Source organism: Equus quagga, chromosome 2, assembly GCF_021613505.1.
Source record: "Equus quagga isolate Etosha38 chromosome 2, UCLA_HA_Equagga_1.0, whole genome shotgun sequence".
Taxonomy (NCBI): Eukaryota; Metazoa; Chordata; class Mammalia; order Perissodactyla; family Equidae; genus Equus; species Equus quagga.
In genome coordinates, this window is record NC_060268.1 from 26,883,624 (window position 1) to 26,896,372 (window position 12,749).

The window sequence follows — 12,749 nt, forward strand, 5'->3', positions numbered from 1 at the left end:
TGTCTAAGAGGTAAACTCAGCGTCAGTCTCTAGAGAAAGAACGCCCCACGGTGGCCAAATAGAGAACTGACAAAGAAATATTTTCTGTAACTCCCAAAGGGTTTGTGCTCTGCTTTCCTTGTAAAACCAGTCACTGTGTCACTCAGAGCGCAGTAATACATGGCTGAGTCTTCCTCTTGAGCTGATGGTTTCTTCAGATGGAAGGACCCCTCATCGTTGTTAAGGTTGGCTGTGAAACCTTTGATGCTCTCTCCTGAGGTGTGTTTCAGGAGTAACTGGAGGCCTTGTTTGGGGTACTGGACATACCAGAAGAGCGTAGAAATCCAGGAATACGAGTAGTTGCACTTCACCTGCACTGGGGCCCCTTCAATGACAGAGATGCGGTCCTCTGGCTGAGTCACTGTCTGGGCTCGTGTTCCTCCTGTAACACGAATTCTGGGTCAGAGAGAGACTTGCAGACTGAGGAGAATATTTCTTTAAATTGATTCTAAATTAGAAGATTATAGAAAGATAGAACAAAAAGAAATGTTACTCACTGAATATGAACATCATCACAAACACTGAGATGAGGATTCTCTTCATGTTTGAGCTGTGAGGAGACAGCAGGCTGTTTTCTGGAAACAATTCAACCACATAACCACTGACAGAGAGGTGAGTGAGTTTACTCAGTGGGAAAAGAAAAGCTCTTCCTCAAAGGGCTGGTTGATTTCTGGCTTTCTACCAAGTTCATTTTGTGCAATGTCTTCCTCTAGAGGCCAAATGTGATGCTGCAGATAATCTCAGTCTTCAGGAAGCCTTGAAATTCTAAAATAGACTGAAGAGAGATTTCCTCCTAGTTAATAGGACAAAATGTAATGCCCCACTAATTGTTTTAGAAAGGTCCAGCTAGAGAGATCAAAGGAACAGAATAAAATTCCAACGTAAAAATTACTAATGGGAATTTAGTTATATAAAAATAGAGAAAAGATGATATACTTAGTGAATGTGCCTTCATGAATGGAGAGTCATTTAGAAATTAACAAATAAATTTGGATGCCCTCATTAATATATGTTACAAAATAAAATCCAAATTAAATAACATTTAATGTTTTAAAATAAAATAGAAGATAGATTTTTTAAAAATAAATTTAGGATACTCATAGAGTTTCTAAACATGACAGCCAGAAAGCGTAATGGAAAATATGGATAGTTTACACTTCATAGAAATTTAAACTTCCATATCAGTATGTCAGTCAAATGTTTAAACATTACCAGATCAAGTTATTTTTCATCTGTCATCATCGATTCTGAACTTCCCCACACCAGGAAGTTGTCTTTTAAAATTTTAGTTGCACAAGTTTGTTTGTTTGTTTGTTTTAATAGGCCACAAAAGGCACAATCATTTGGCCTAGGCAGAAGGCAATTCTAGAAACATGGTGGATTGAAAATGTCCTTGGATTCCCTGTGCTCAGCAAAGGAGCTTCTGTGGTGTCCAGATGGTCTACGCTGAGAGAGCTCAAGTGAGATATCCTATTAGGGGCTTATACTTAAATCTGGGGTCAGGTAGCAGGGAACTCCAGGATAAAGAGCAGAAAACTATGGATCATGGAGGGAGCTTGGCCTGCAGAGATTACTGGACCTCTAAGAAGGAAGCTAATTCTCTTGGGAAGCCTCTCCTCTAGCCCCCAGCAGCTGAGAAGAAAGTCACAGGTAGCTGAGTCCCACCTGTCCTTAATGAAGAAGAGTACAAGGGGATCAGAGAACAAAGAGGTTTCCTTCTAGTTTTCCAGCAGGGTACTGACATTGCTGCTGATATCAGTGCCCTGCTCTCTGCTACATTACTGACCACAGGCACACAGACATCTAGGTTTTCAGCCTCAGGATTGCCTCCACTTAACGTGCCCCAGTAATCAGTCTGTCAGGAGGAGAGTAGAGAAAGGAAAAGAATACTTCAGAGAGAAACAAGGGCCCCATCTGGGTCAAATATAGCCTGAAGACATTAGCAGGGTCAGTTATTCAGGACACATAGCTTGAAAAGTGATTGAGAATTCATTTACAAGAAAACTGTAATGAAGAAAGAATATCTCATTGAAAGCATTGTTTATTTTGTCCTCTTAAAAGAGTAAATACAACTAAATGAAATTAGGAGAATTCTGTAAACCTCAGCCTTATGGTCATCGCAAACAAATACGATATCTCCAAGACAATGGTTGATAGAAAGCAAAATGGCACATGAATACAATGACTACCTGACCTTGTTTCCACCTCCCTTGGCCTCCTGTCCAATACTTCCTCCTACACCCTGCAAGTACACCTGGCTGATTCTCCTTTGTGGCTACGAAGGACTTGCCATAATTCAAGTAACTGTGTCCTATTTCTTTCTCCCCAGTCTCTCTTTCCTTTTCTCTCTTTTCCCCTCTTTCTCTATACATATTTATTATTTTTCTCCCATTTCATCTTCTCATTTCCTTTTGTTTTTCCTTTTTTTTTTTTCTCTCAGAAAGGGTATAATACAGGGTAGAAATCATTGAAATAGTTTTGAAGTGAGAGTAAAGGTACATATTTCAGAATTTTTAGTCAGGAAAATCAAAACTGTATATAGATGATGTAGATATTTTCTTCTGGAGCTTCCAGCTTTACCACGGCCCTGGTTCTACTCAATTCTGCTTGGGGGACCATATCTGTTAGACACATCACAGCAGCAGACTGTCCTCACAGATGAATATATGGAGACTCCTCGTGTTCTTATAGTATATGACTAGTTCTGGTGCTCCCCTAACTACTGCTAACCCTCATTCAAATTTTCTCTAAGACTCAAGTATCTCAGAACTTGAGAAAAAAGCTCCTTATTTAGAGTAAAGCCTGGAGAGCCTCCTAGTGGCCTAAAACCATCAGGCCAACTACTCATCAGCCGTCACCAGAACCCCAGAGCCCTCATTCCATTCTCTCCTGAGGACCATCCACAGATTATCAGGAGCAAAAGAACTCTCAGGCTGGATCAGAATTATTTTCTTTTTAAGTAAACTGCTTTGTTCTTCAAAATGCCATATAATGGAGGCTACTATCTTAAAATATTTTGTCAAATTGCATCTTTAAGCTCGAAAGTGATTTCTTCAGTTATTTTAAAATAAGTCTGCAGCAATGTATTGAAGATCTTCTATAATCTCGATCTTGTGCTAGGTCTTAAGAAATTAAAAATTTAATGAAATGTCTGTACTCACAAGATACTGCAGCATAATGGGAAAGACAAATGTGTGTGAGTGTGTGTGTGTTCATACACAAAATGGCGCCCCAAAATGAACCCGAAAATAAGAAGAAATTTCCTATAACACAGAATAGTTAGACAAAGATTTAACAAGAACATGATCATTTTGTCCTTTTCCTTGAAACGATAGAAAGGAAAGTTATCAAGAGATTAAGTAGAGGTATTAGCTTGGGAGTGGAATAGAGATGCTTCCTAGATGAAAATAAAACAGCAGGAGATGGACAGAGAGGTAGTGAGAAGTTGGAGGATATGAAGTATAATGACCTAATCCTTATTATTAATTTGTTGCTTTTAAAAGATGTACGAATACATTCTCAAAAATATATAAACTTTTCTCTGACTACAACGTCCAAATGCATAGCAGTTTGCAACTCGAGTTATGCTACTCAATTACAGGTCCTGATGACCTATTGGTGTTAACACATATACTTCATAATATTCCATAGCATGGATTTATCACAGCTTCATTAGTCATTCTCTGAAAAACACTTTGTGTGTTTCTTTTCTTTTTTCCACTATTACCCCTCCCCGCCAAAAGCTGCAATAAACGTTTTGAGCATGTCTCCTTAGCAGAGGCCAGAATGAAGTGAAAGAGTAAATGATGTGGCTACCTGGGGTCAAAGCACTCCAGGTGGAGGAATGAGCAGCTACAAAGGCCCTGGAGCAGGAAAATGATTGACATGTTAGAGCAACAGCAAGTGCATGAGCCTGGAGAAAATTAGTAAGAGGAGAGACAGCCGCTGATGTGAAAGAGGGGGCAGGGAGCCAGATGGAGTAGAGCCTTGTAGGTTGTAGTAAAGAATTTGGTTTTTACCTGACTGAGATGGGAAACTGGAGAGTTCTGAGCACAGAAACCACATGATCCAAATTAGACTTTCAAAACGCCACTCTGCTCTGTGGAGAACAGACTAAAGAGGGGCAAGGATGAGAGAAGAGAGATCAGTGAAGCTCAGTGCCATCAACAAGACAAGAGAGGAGAGTGGCTTGGATCAGGGTAGGGACAGTGGAGGTTGTGAGAAGTGGTTAATTCTGGGTATACTTTGAAGAAATAACTGACTGGATTTCCTAATGAATCAAATTGGGGCATGAGAAAAATTGAGGAGATAAGGATGTCTTCAAGGTTTTTGGCCAAGGGCATTAGAGAAACAGGTAAATGGGATTGCCTTTTACCTAAATGAGGAAGAGTTCACATGAAGCAGGTGTGAAGTAAGGAGGCCTCAGTAACTGAAAAGGTTGAAATCAGGAGATCATTTTCAGAGGATTAGGAAAGAGATATCAAATAGATCATTTAATATATGAGTCAGAAATTAGAGCCATCTGGATTTCAGATATAGGTTTTAGTATTTAAATGATTTTTAAAGCTAAAAGACTGGATGAAATCATCTTGGAATTTAGTATTGGTAGAGAGTAAGGAGTTTCAAGAATAAATTCCTGAGACATTTCAATGTTAACAGACCAAGAAGATGAAGAAAAAACCAGCAAAGAGACTGAGAATGAGCCAAAGACAATATGGAAGAATCAGGAAAGCATTGTTGGTTCTCTAAACTCAAACAAAGTATTTCGAGACTGGGCTGTTGTATAACGTCAAACGTTGTCACTCTTTGCTACGAGCTGAATGTTTGTGTGCCCCCCAAATTCATATGTTGAAACTCTAGTCTCCCAGTGTGATGGTCTTGGGGGGGGGGCCTTTAGGAGGGAATTAGGTCATGAGGGTGGAGCCCTTATGAGGGGATTGGTGCCCTTATAAGAGACACAAGAAAGCTGGTGTCTCTCTCCTCTCTCTCTGCCATGTGAGGATACAACTAGAAGTCAGCAGTCTTCAAACTAGAAGAGAGCTCTCATCAGAACCTGCCTATGCTGGGTTCCTGATCTCAGAATTCCAGCCTCCAGAACTGGGAGAAACAAATTCCTGTTGTTTATAAGGCAGCCAGTCTATGGTACTTTGGCCCAATTAGCTAAGATGTTACTCCAAGTAAGAGAAATTAAAAATACTAGTTGTACCAATAAATTCATCTATATATACATATAAAAAGGCTAATTTTCCCAGGAAGATAGAGACAGTCTTAATGATTTTAAAATGCAGTTGTCTACTACTTCAGAGACGCAGCAAAATAAAATGAAATAACAAAGAAAGTTAAAACTGTACGATTGAATTCGCTTCAAGTGGCTGCCTCCAGTCAGCACCATGAGCACTGCGAGCACCACCGTCAACAAGATACCAGTTGAGGAAGGTCCGTTTTGGTGACGGACAAGTGGAGGAGGAGCCGAAGAGGGAACTCTAAGAATCCTGCCCCTGGAAAATGAGACTCAAATAAATTAAAGGACCACAGAAGGCGTAATGAAAGGACAAATCTTCTGTCAGGAGAACTCCAAACAAAAATGAAAAGCAGAATGAAAGGAAAATTTGAAGAGGTGGCACCCCAAGACTTAGAAACTAAGGAATCAGCAGCAGCCAAAGAAATAAAAGTGAGAATAAGTGAGTCTTTGATGCATCAAGAGAGGAAAAAGCCAAGGCTGTAAATCTTTGGACATGGACTCTCCGCCTTCTTTTTGTTCAATTCATAAAACTACTTTTATAAACTGCTTTTAAATGCATGCTTTAATAGCTCTAGAGACACATTTATAATAAGGTGGGAATCCTACCTCAACTCATTTTTAAAAATTAGAGTGAGGTAATTGTATTTTGTTTTTTAAGGAGTGAAATCATTCATCTCATAATTGCTGCCAGTAGAAGTTATGAAATGTTGAACTAAGGGAGGTTTAACTTCCGTGTGTATAAACTTTTTGTAATATTTGGGGGGTCAGTTATTTTAATCCTATCATGTAAATCAAATCACAAATAACAATTTGGTATATATATATATATATAAGGTGGATATAAAATATCTTAAACATGTTTGCATTTTGGTACAAATGTTTGAGAGGAAATAAAAATGTTTCCTGCTCTTAAATATCCCTGTTAGAATTAACATAATCTCTGATATTAGGGACTCTTGTAGTGATGGTCTATTTTCCCATGAAGATTGTTAACGTGTTTTGAAAGACTGGAAATTTTTGTTGTGTGTGTAATTTTATATTACAACATGAATTAGTGTGAGCTCTAAAAGTAAAATGCCTAAGAGTTTTTCAGTAGTTTACTCTATTGTATTTGTTATATTTTTATGAGCTAGTGTCCTCAAAATTTTAATTTGGAAATCACTGGAATAGCTTTCAAAAAATTATTACAATTGGGTGGCTTTTAGATTTTCAATATTGTATTACCAATTACGTTCAATTTATATATTGGATTTGTGTAACAGAAGATTAGAAATCTTGGTATCATTATATCTAATTTACTTTAAAATATGTCGATATGCAGTGGGATACTATATATGTGCTAGAAGTTAAGCTTTAAACCTAGATTGAGAATCCATGCTGCACTAATTAAGAATCTATACTCTACAGGTTCCCGTAGTTGGGAATATATGCGGCACAGCTTGTCAGCTAACATTATAACCAGGTCCTTCAGTTTTCCACATATTCATCAACACCTGAGGCAATGCTAATTATCACAATGAATGCTAGAAATTATTTTTTTGTAAAAATGCTCTTGCCTTTTTCACTTCAGAACTCTGACACTTTATGATGTAGTTTCTTCAGTGTGGGAGTGGGGGTAGGGAGTTGGGGTTGTGGTCCCTCCTGGAGAAATTTATGAAAAGACCTCTATCTGGTACAAAGTCTATCTGAATGTGGCACAGCATTGAAGATGAAACTACTATTCAGGAGACAAGCTCTCCCCAGGGCTCAGCCCACCCTGCTCTATTGGCCTTCACAGAGAAAGAGACCTTCCTGAAAACTCCCCAGATTGAGTTCTTGAATCACAGAAAGTCCCAGTGTCTCAGGAGGTTTGTGTTCAACTCCCCTTGCAGTCCCAGACACTGTGTGTTACTAGAGCACAGAAGTACTCGGCTGAGTTGCTCCAATGTGCTGAGGGTTTCCTCAGGTGGAAGGAGGTTTCACTCGTCTTAAATTCAGCCTCAAAACTTTTGATGTCTGAAACAAGGCTGTTTCTATATGTGTACTTCAGGAGAAGCTGAAGTCCTTAGTTGGGATATTGCAAGTAACAGAAAAGATATGAGGGAAGAGAAGATGAATAGTTGCACTTCAGCTCCGGAGGGGCTCCCTTAGTGACAGTGATGCAGACATGAGGCTGAGTCACTGACTGGGCTCCAATCCCTCCTGAGGCATCAATGCTGTATAAGTAAAAGCAGGGCAGATTGAGCTATGAGGAAAAGAAGCCTCTATTTAGATTTCAGTCAGAACATGCTTACATTTGTGAAAGGAGGAAAGGGAGTGGAATGTTATCTACTCAGGGCAAAAACCATCTCCAGCACCGGGATGAGCAGCAGGAGCATGGCTGAGCAGTGGAAACGCTACAGGCTCCGGAGCAGAAGCAGGTAGGACAGCAGCTGAGGTCACTGAGCCTTCAGTGCTAGGAAAAGTGGGGAGTTTGGGCTGCACAATTCTCTTGCTTTGAAAAGTTTCAAAAACTGTTAAAAGACTCTCTTAGTGAGTTTGGATCTTTTCTTGCCTCTCATTCTCATCACAGGTTCCCATCTGCACAGACATCAGTGAGACATTAACCAGTTGCATGAAGGAGGGCTAAGTGGATGTTGATAATTTGCAGCAAAAGAAACATCTCGTTTGAGCAGCATTTCCTTCTGGAGGCCAGAGGATGGACTAAAGAGGCAAAAGAGCTGTGTTTCCTTCTCATTTCAGAGATATGACAATCACAACTTCAACAGAATGTGTTTCCTCCTTCTCGAATCTGTGATGATGTCACCTTCTCTAGTATGTGGTATTAATCCTAAAACAAACGAGAAATGGAAGTCATGTAGAAATAGAAGAGGAATTTACTTCACTGAGAAATTAGTCACAGAAGACTATTCTAGACTTTGGAATACCATTAAGAGACTCAATATTATTTTTTAAAGCCATTCATCAGGCAGAAATAATAAGACCAATTGCCTGAGCTGAGCTCAGCTTTGTATGGCCTTATGCTTCTGGATGTGAGAATCAGAGTAGGTGAAAGAGGTTATTCCTTTATTTGATGCTGAAAGGAAAAAATAAATAAGACTAGACATTCATACTTAAAATCAGCCTGAAGCATAGATTATTAGTTATTTAAGGAATGCAAATTAATGAAGGCAATAATTTTCTTTGTCAAGCAGAAGGTGTGAAGAAGAATCCTTTGTTTCAGATGAACAAGTGTGATATTTATTAAGGCTGTGAAAAAATCACTTAGGCATCACATGTTTAAGTGGAGAAAGTGAGAGTCCTGTTCCAATTGTCTGTCGATGGTGAGAATAGACTGATATAGTCTGCCAAATTGTGGGGACTTCACACTAAGAAGAACGTTGACAGAGAAACATCTGCAGAGACATCTGAGCACAATTATAAAGGTAAGGAAAATATCACATATAAATAAGTGATTCTGGAAAGAACTAAGGATAGAAAAAGAAAAATAGACCTATATAAACACAACAAAGCTGGAAGGAGTGCAACCAGCAAACCGGAAGTGAGAGGAACTTCTGGGGGGTATAGAAGACGTGGGAGTAGGTTGACTGACACTCGACATTGTTAAGCAAGCAGCAGTCCCATGTGGGTGGGAGATGGGGCCTGTCAACAAGGGAAGTCTCTCTATGGTCCAATAGTAAGATGAAGCTCTGGAGGGAGAAGACTTCCCCACCCAACGTGTTTAGCATAGAGACCACTGGAACCTAAAACTGAAATAACTGAGGAGATAAATCTCAGATGAAATGAGAATCTGGCCAACAGGGGTCCTTTTCACAAAGTCAGAACAACTCAGAAAGAGTACTCTGTTGACTTGCACTAGCTTGGAGTCAGTTTTCCTTTGGGCTTTGATTTACTTCTTGACTCTGTCTGTAGACTTTCTTTTAAATGTGAGACTAAATCATATGATCAGTTTGAAATTTTAAATGTTGCTGGGGTGTGCTTCTGATTCAAAATATCTGAATAAAGATACATACTCTCCTCCTTTCTTTCCAAAATTCCGACTGAAATAAAAGTTTGAAGTACAAACAGGATGAACCTGAATCCATAATGGGAAAAATAATAAAAATATGAAAGATATCAACAATTCATATCAGACAGAAAGCAGATATGAGCACATCGATGGTGAGACTGAGAGGGGGAAAGCACAGCTCAGAATGAACTATGAGAAGATTTCAGTGGACACACGAGTGAAGGAAACCTACTCCTTAGGACCCTGGAGAGGCTCTGGGCTGAGAAGGAGAGTGGGTATGAGGGAGGGCAGGAGGGACAGAACTCAGGGGTGCAAATTGAAAGTCAATATGTGGAATAGCTGTACTAATCTCCCTCTGTACTTATGTGTGAGAAACGTAGTAGGCCAGCCTTTACACAGGCATTTAATCTTTGCTAAAGTTGAAATAACACACCTGGACTGCTGAAGTTTTTTTAATGAGAAGTTAACAAAGTTAAGCCACATGCAAACTGATATTAAGTGCAGAGGAAGAGGAGGCACAACTTAATAACCGGTTCCCTGCTCACTCGTCCTACTAATAAGCCTGCCAATTAACATGGGACACCCATATGCCCAGGCTACAGGCCAACCTCCCGACTCAGGAAGAAAACTTGAGGGAACATGGGCATGGTAACATAAGGAGCCCACCCTGCTACCCAGCCCTTCATTCTTAAATATAAACTAAGGACAAAGTAACATTTGTTTTTTATAAGCATAGATGTCATCACTTTCCATCTGTCTTTCCATACATGGAAGCCCAGATTCATCAACTGTCAATCATCAGAGTCATTTACACCCAGATGCAAAGTGATGGCAGAATGTCATGCTTTATGCTCTAGTAGTATGAGGATACAGTATTATGACAAAGGAACTCATAGAATGATATACTGGTTCCCTGGTCACTGCTCTCAAAAAATCCCGAATTTTGGCATTGAATAATAAGTCCTTTAACCTATATTATTTAAATCTTTTCTATCTTTATGAACCTCATTAAATGGAGAAAGAAATTAAAATTTTGAATACAATAACTATAAAGTCTATCATTAATTGAATGCAGCACATAAGATAAGAGAGTTCCATGTGAACAGTAGACACTGTTGGTGCCCAGCCCAGATCACCTTTCCTGGTCAATGTACCCAATCCCCAGCTGCTGTGAGTATTGGCTGCTCTTGGCTCACAGTTGCCCTCTTCCCCAGAAAATTGACCTCTGACAATAAAAATCACCATTGTCCTATAAGGTACTCCCCGACCCCAAAGAAAGACCACAAGCAATGACTACCTTATTCTGGGGTACAAAAGGTCAGTTGTCTGACCCCTTTGAGTCAAAGTGGGAGGGATAAATTATGTGATGCTATTCATGCTCCAGAGCCCCCCGTGAGATCAATCTTAATCAAGACTATCTGAACCACATCCATTCTTAGCCTTTTCCGTCCTGTCCTAACCTGCTGTCCTCAATAAATTATGGGCAGAAGCAACACCAACCCAGGATTTTATAAGGAACTCAACCTAAGACAATATGCTGTCTCATTTAATCCTGAAATCAATCCTGAAATATACATAGTAGTATAGCCTAAGATCAAATAGACCATTAGTAACATAAAAGATATTCAAATGGTACCACAAACCAGGTTCTTTCCAGTGCATCAAGATACCAGAAGGCACACAATAAAAGTAGAACTAGAATTCAAGAACCTTGATTCCTGCACAACTTTCTGCTCTTTCCCACTGCCTTACAAAACTCTCTTCCATGATTGGAAAATATTTGTGCAGAGTCTTCAGTCTGCAGATTAAGAATTTGAAGAAAATCCTGATTTGGCCGTATCCCTTTAGTCACTGACTATGTAAACAAAACTGAACAGAAATCTTAATTTCCCATTTCCAAGTTTTCTGACCTTTTGAACTACAAAAGCAATGACATGTCTAACAGATCACATCTTCAGCTTTACGACAAACATGACTTCTTTTTCTCCTGTGATTCAATTTTTTATTCCTGTAATTGTAACATCTATTACAAGCCTAACTTCTATTAGGCCCCAGACATTTTTCCTGGACTTGGGCATATGTTGTAGGCCAATTCCATAGTGCCAAGAAAGGGGGAAATTCATATGATCTTTGGAGTTTCCAACATGCCTCACTAACGTTTTTAAAGACATCCTTGATACCGTAAGGTCTTTCATAATTGATACATGTAGGTCTTTACTCAGCATAATAAAGCTCCTCAGTGTCTGGAATTCTTTTAGATACTTTCTTCAAGATCCTTCTCAAGAAACCTGAAGTCATTCTGTGCTCCAGCACCCTGCCTGTGTGTATGGGACATTTTAGGGCTATGGCTAATGCTCTTAATTTTTATTTGCATCTAGACAGGAAACAGAATTTCTCTGCCTTGTAGTTTAATCTCTATATCAGGCACTCCTGGGGCCCCAGCAGGTTTGGGTACAGACTGCAGGTGCTGGGGGAGCACTGTGTGCTCACTGCACAGAGGTAGGTGGCTGAGTCACTGGGCTTGGAATTTCTGATGAGCAGAGAGATATATTGGCCGGCTCTACTATGCTGCGCTGTAAACCTTCCTTCACTGCTGTAACGATCGGAGTATACGTACATCAGCAACTCAGGGCCTTTCCCAGAATACTGTCTGTACCACATGAAGTACTGGGAAGCACTGTCACTGTAAGTGCAGTTGAGAGAGGCATTGGCTCCCTCTGGAACACTCAGAGATCCAGGACTCTGCTCTACGCCCTTCTGTTGGCTCCTCTTCCCTGTGCAAAAAGAAAATGGTCAGTCGAAGAAGATTGGTTGGGTAGTGGAAGCCTGCCTTCCCTAATTTAAATTATCTTTTCACAGGCCTCGCACCCCTACCTCTCCTTAGTTAGAGGGAAAAAGCTCATTCACATTTCTACTCATTCACCCAGAATAGACAATAACTCTTTATATTCCCAAAGACATGCCCCAAACTCACAGGTTAACTGAAGCCACAGGATCAGGAGTAAAACTCTCAAGAATTTCATCGTTGTTTCCTCCCGTGGTTCACTGAGAATTCAAATTGTAAACCCTAAAAAACTGAGTCCAGCTCAGACATTTCTAATTCTTCTGCTTTAGAAATCAAAAAAAGAATCTGTTCCACCAATTAGAAAAAAAGACTTGACTACTCCTGCTATGCCACCAAGCCCCTCCTCTCATCTCCTTTCTCTCTTTCTCTCTCTCTCTTTGTCTCTCTCTGTTTGAAACACACACACACACACACACACACACACATGCACAAAGACTTGAGACACTGCCATCTTGTGGACTCATGACAGTGATTAAAGACATATTCAAAATGTAGACCCTTATGTGAACTGATGAAAGTAAAAATCCGCCACCTAAGTTAAATTAAAAATTTGAGAAGCATGTGGTCAAGTCAAGGTGTGTGGGGAAAGGGGGATGTGTATGGGTATATGGTTTACATAAAATGTCAACTCTTGT

General features: G+C 39.8%; 2 gene segments (V, D, J or C); both read right to left on the reverse strand.

Annotated features, from left to right (window-relative positions):
* Positions 1–29: 29 nt before the first annotated feature.
* Positions 30–612, reverse strand: LOC124235037 (T cell receptor alpha variable 16-like). The segment is given in 2 exon segments: positions 30–421; positions 537–612. Coding segments are annotated over 2 exon segments (438 nt in total).
* Positions 613–11,684: 11,072 nt separating this feature from the next.
* LOC124235038 (T cell receptor alpha variable 12-2-like) lies at positions 11,685–12,372 on the reverse strand. The segment is given in 2 exon segments: positions 11,685–12,043; positions 12,244–12,372. Coding segments are annotated over 2 exon segments (408 nt in total).
* Between the last annotated feature and the right edge of the window lie 377 nt (positions 12,373–12,749).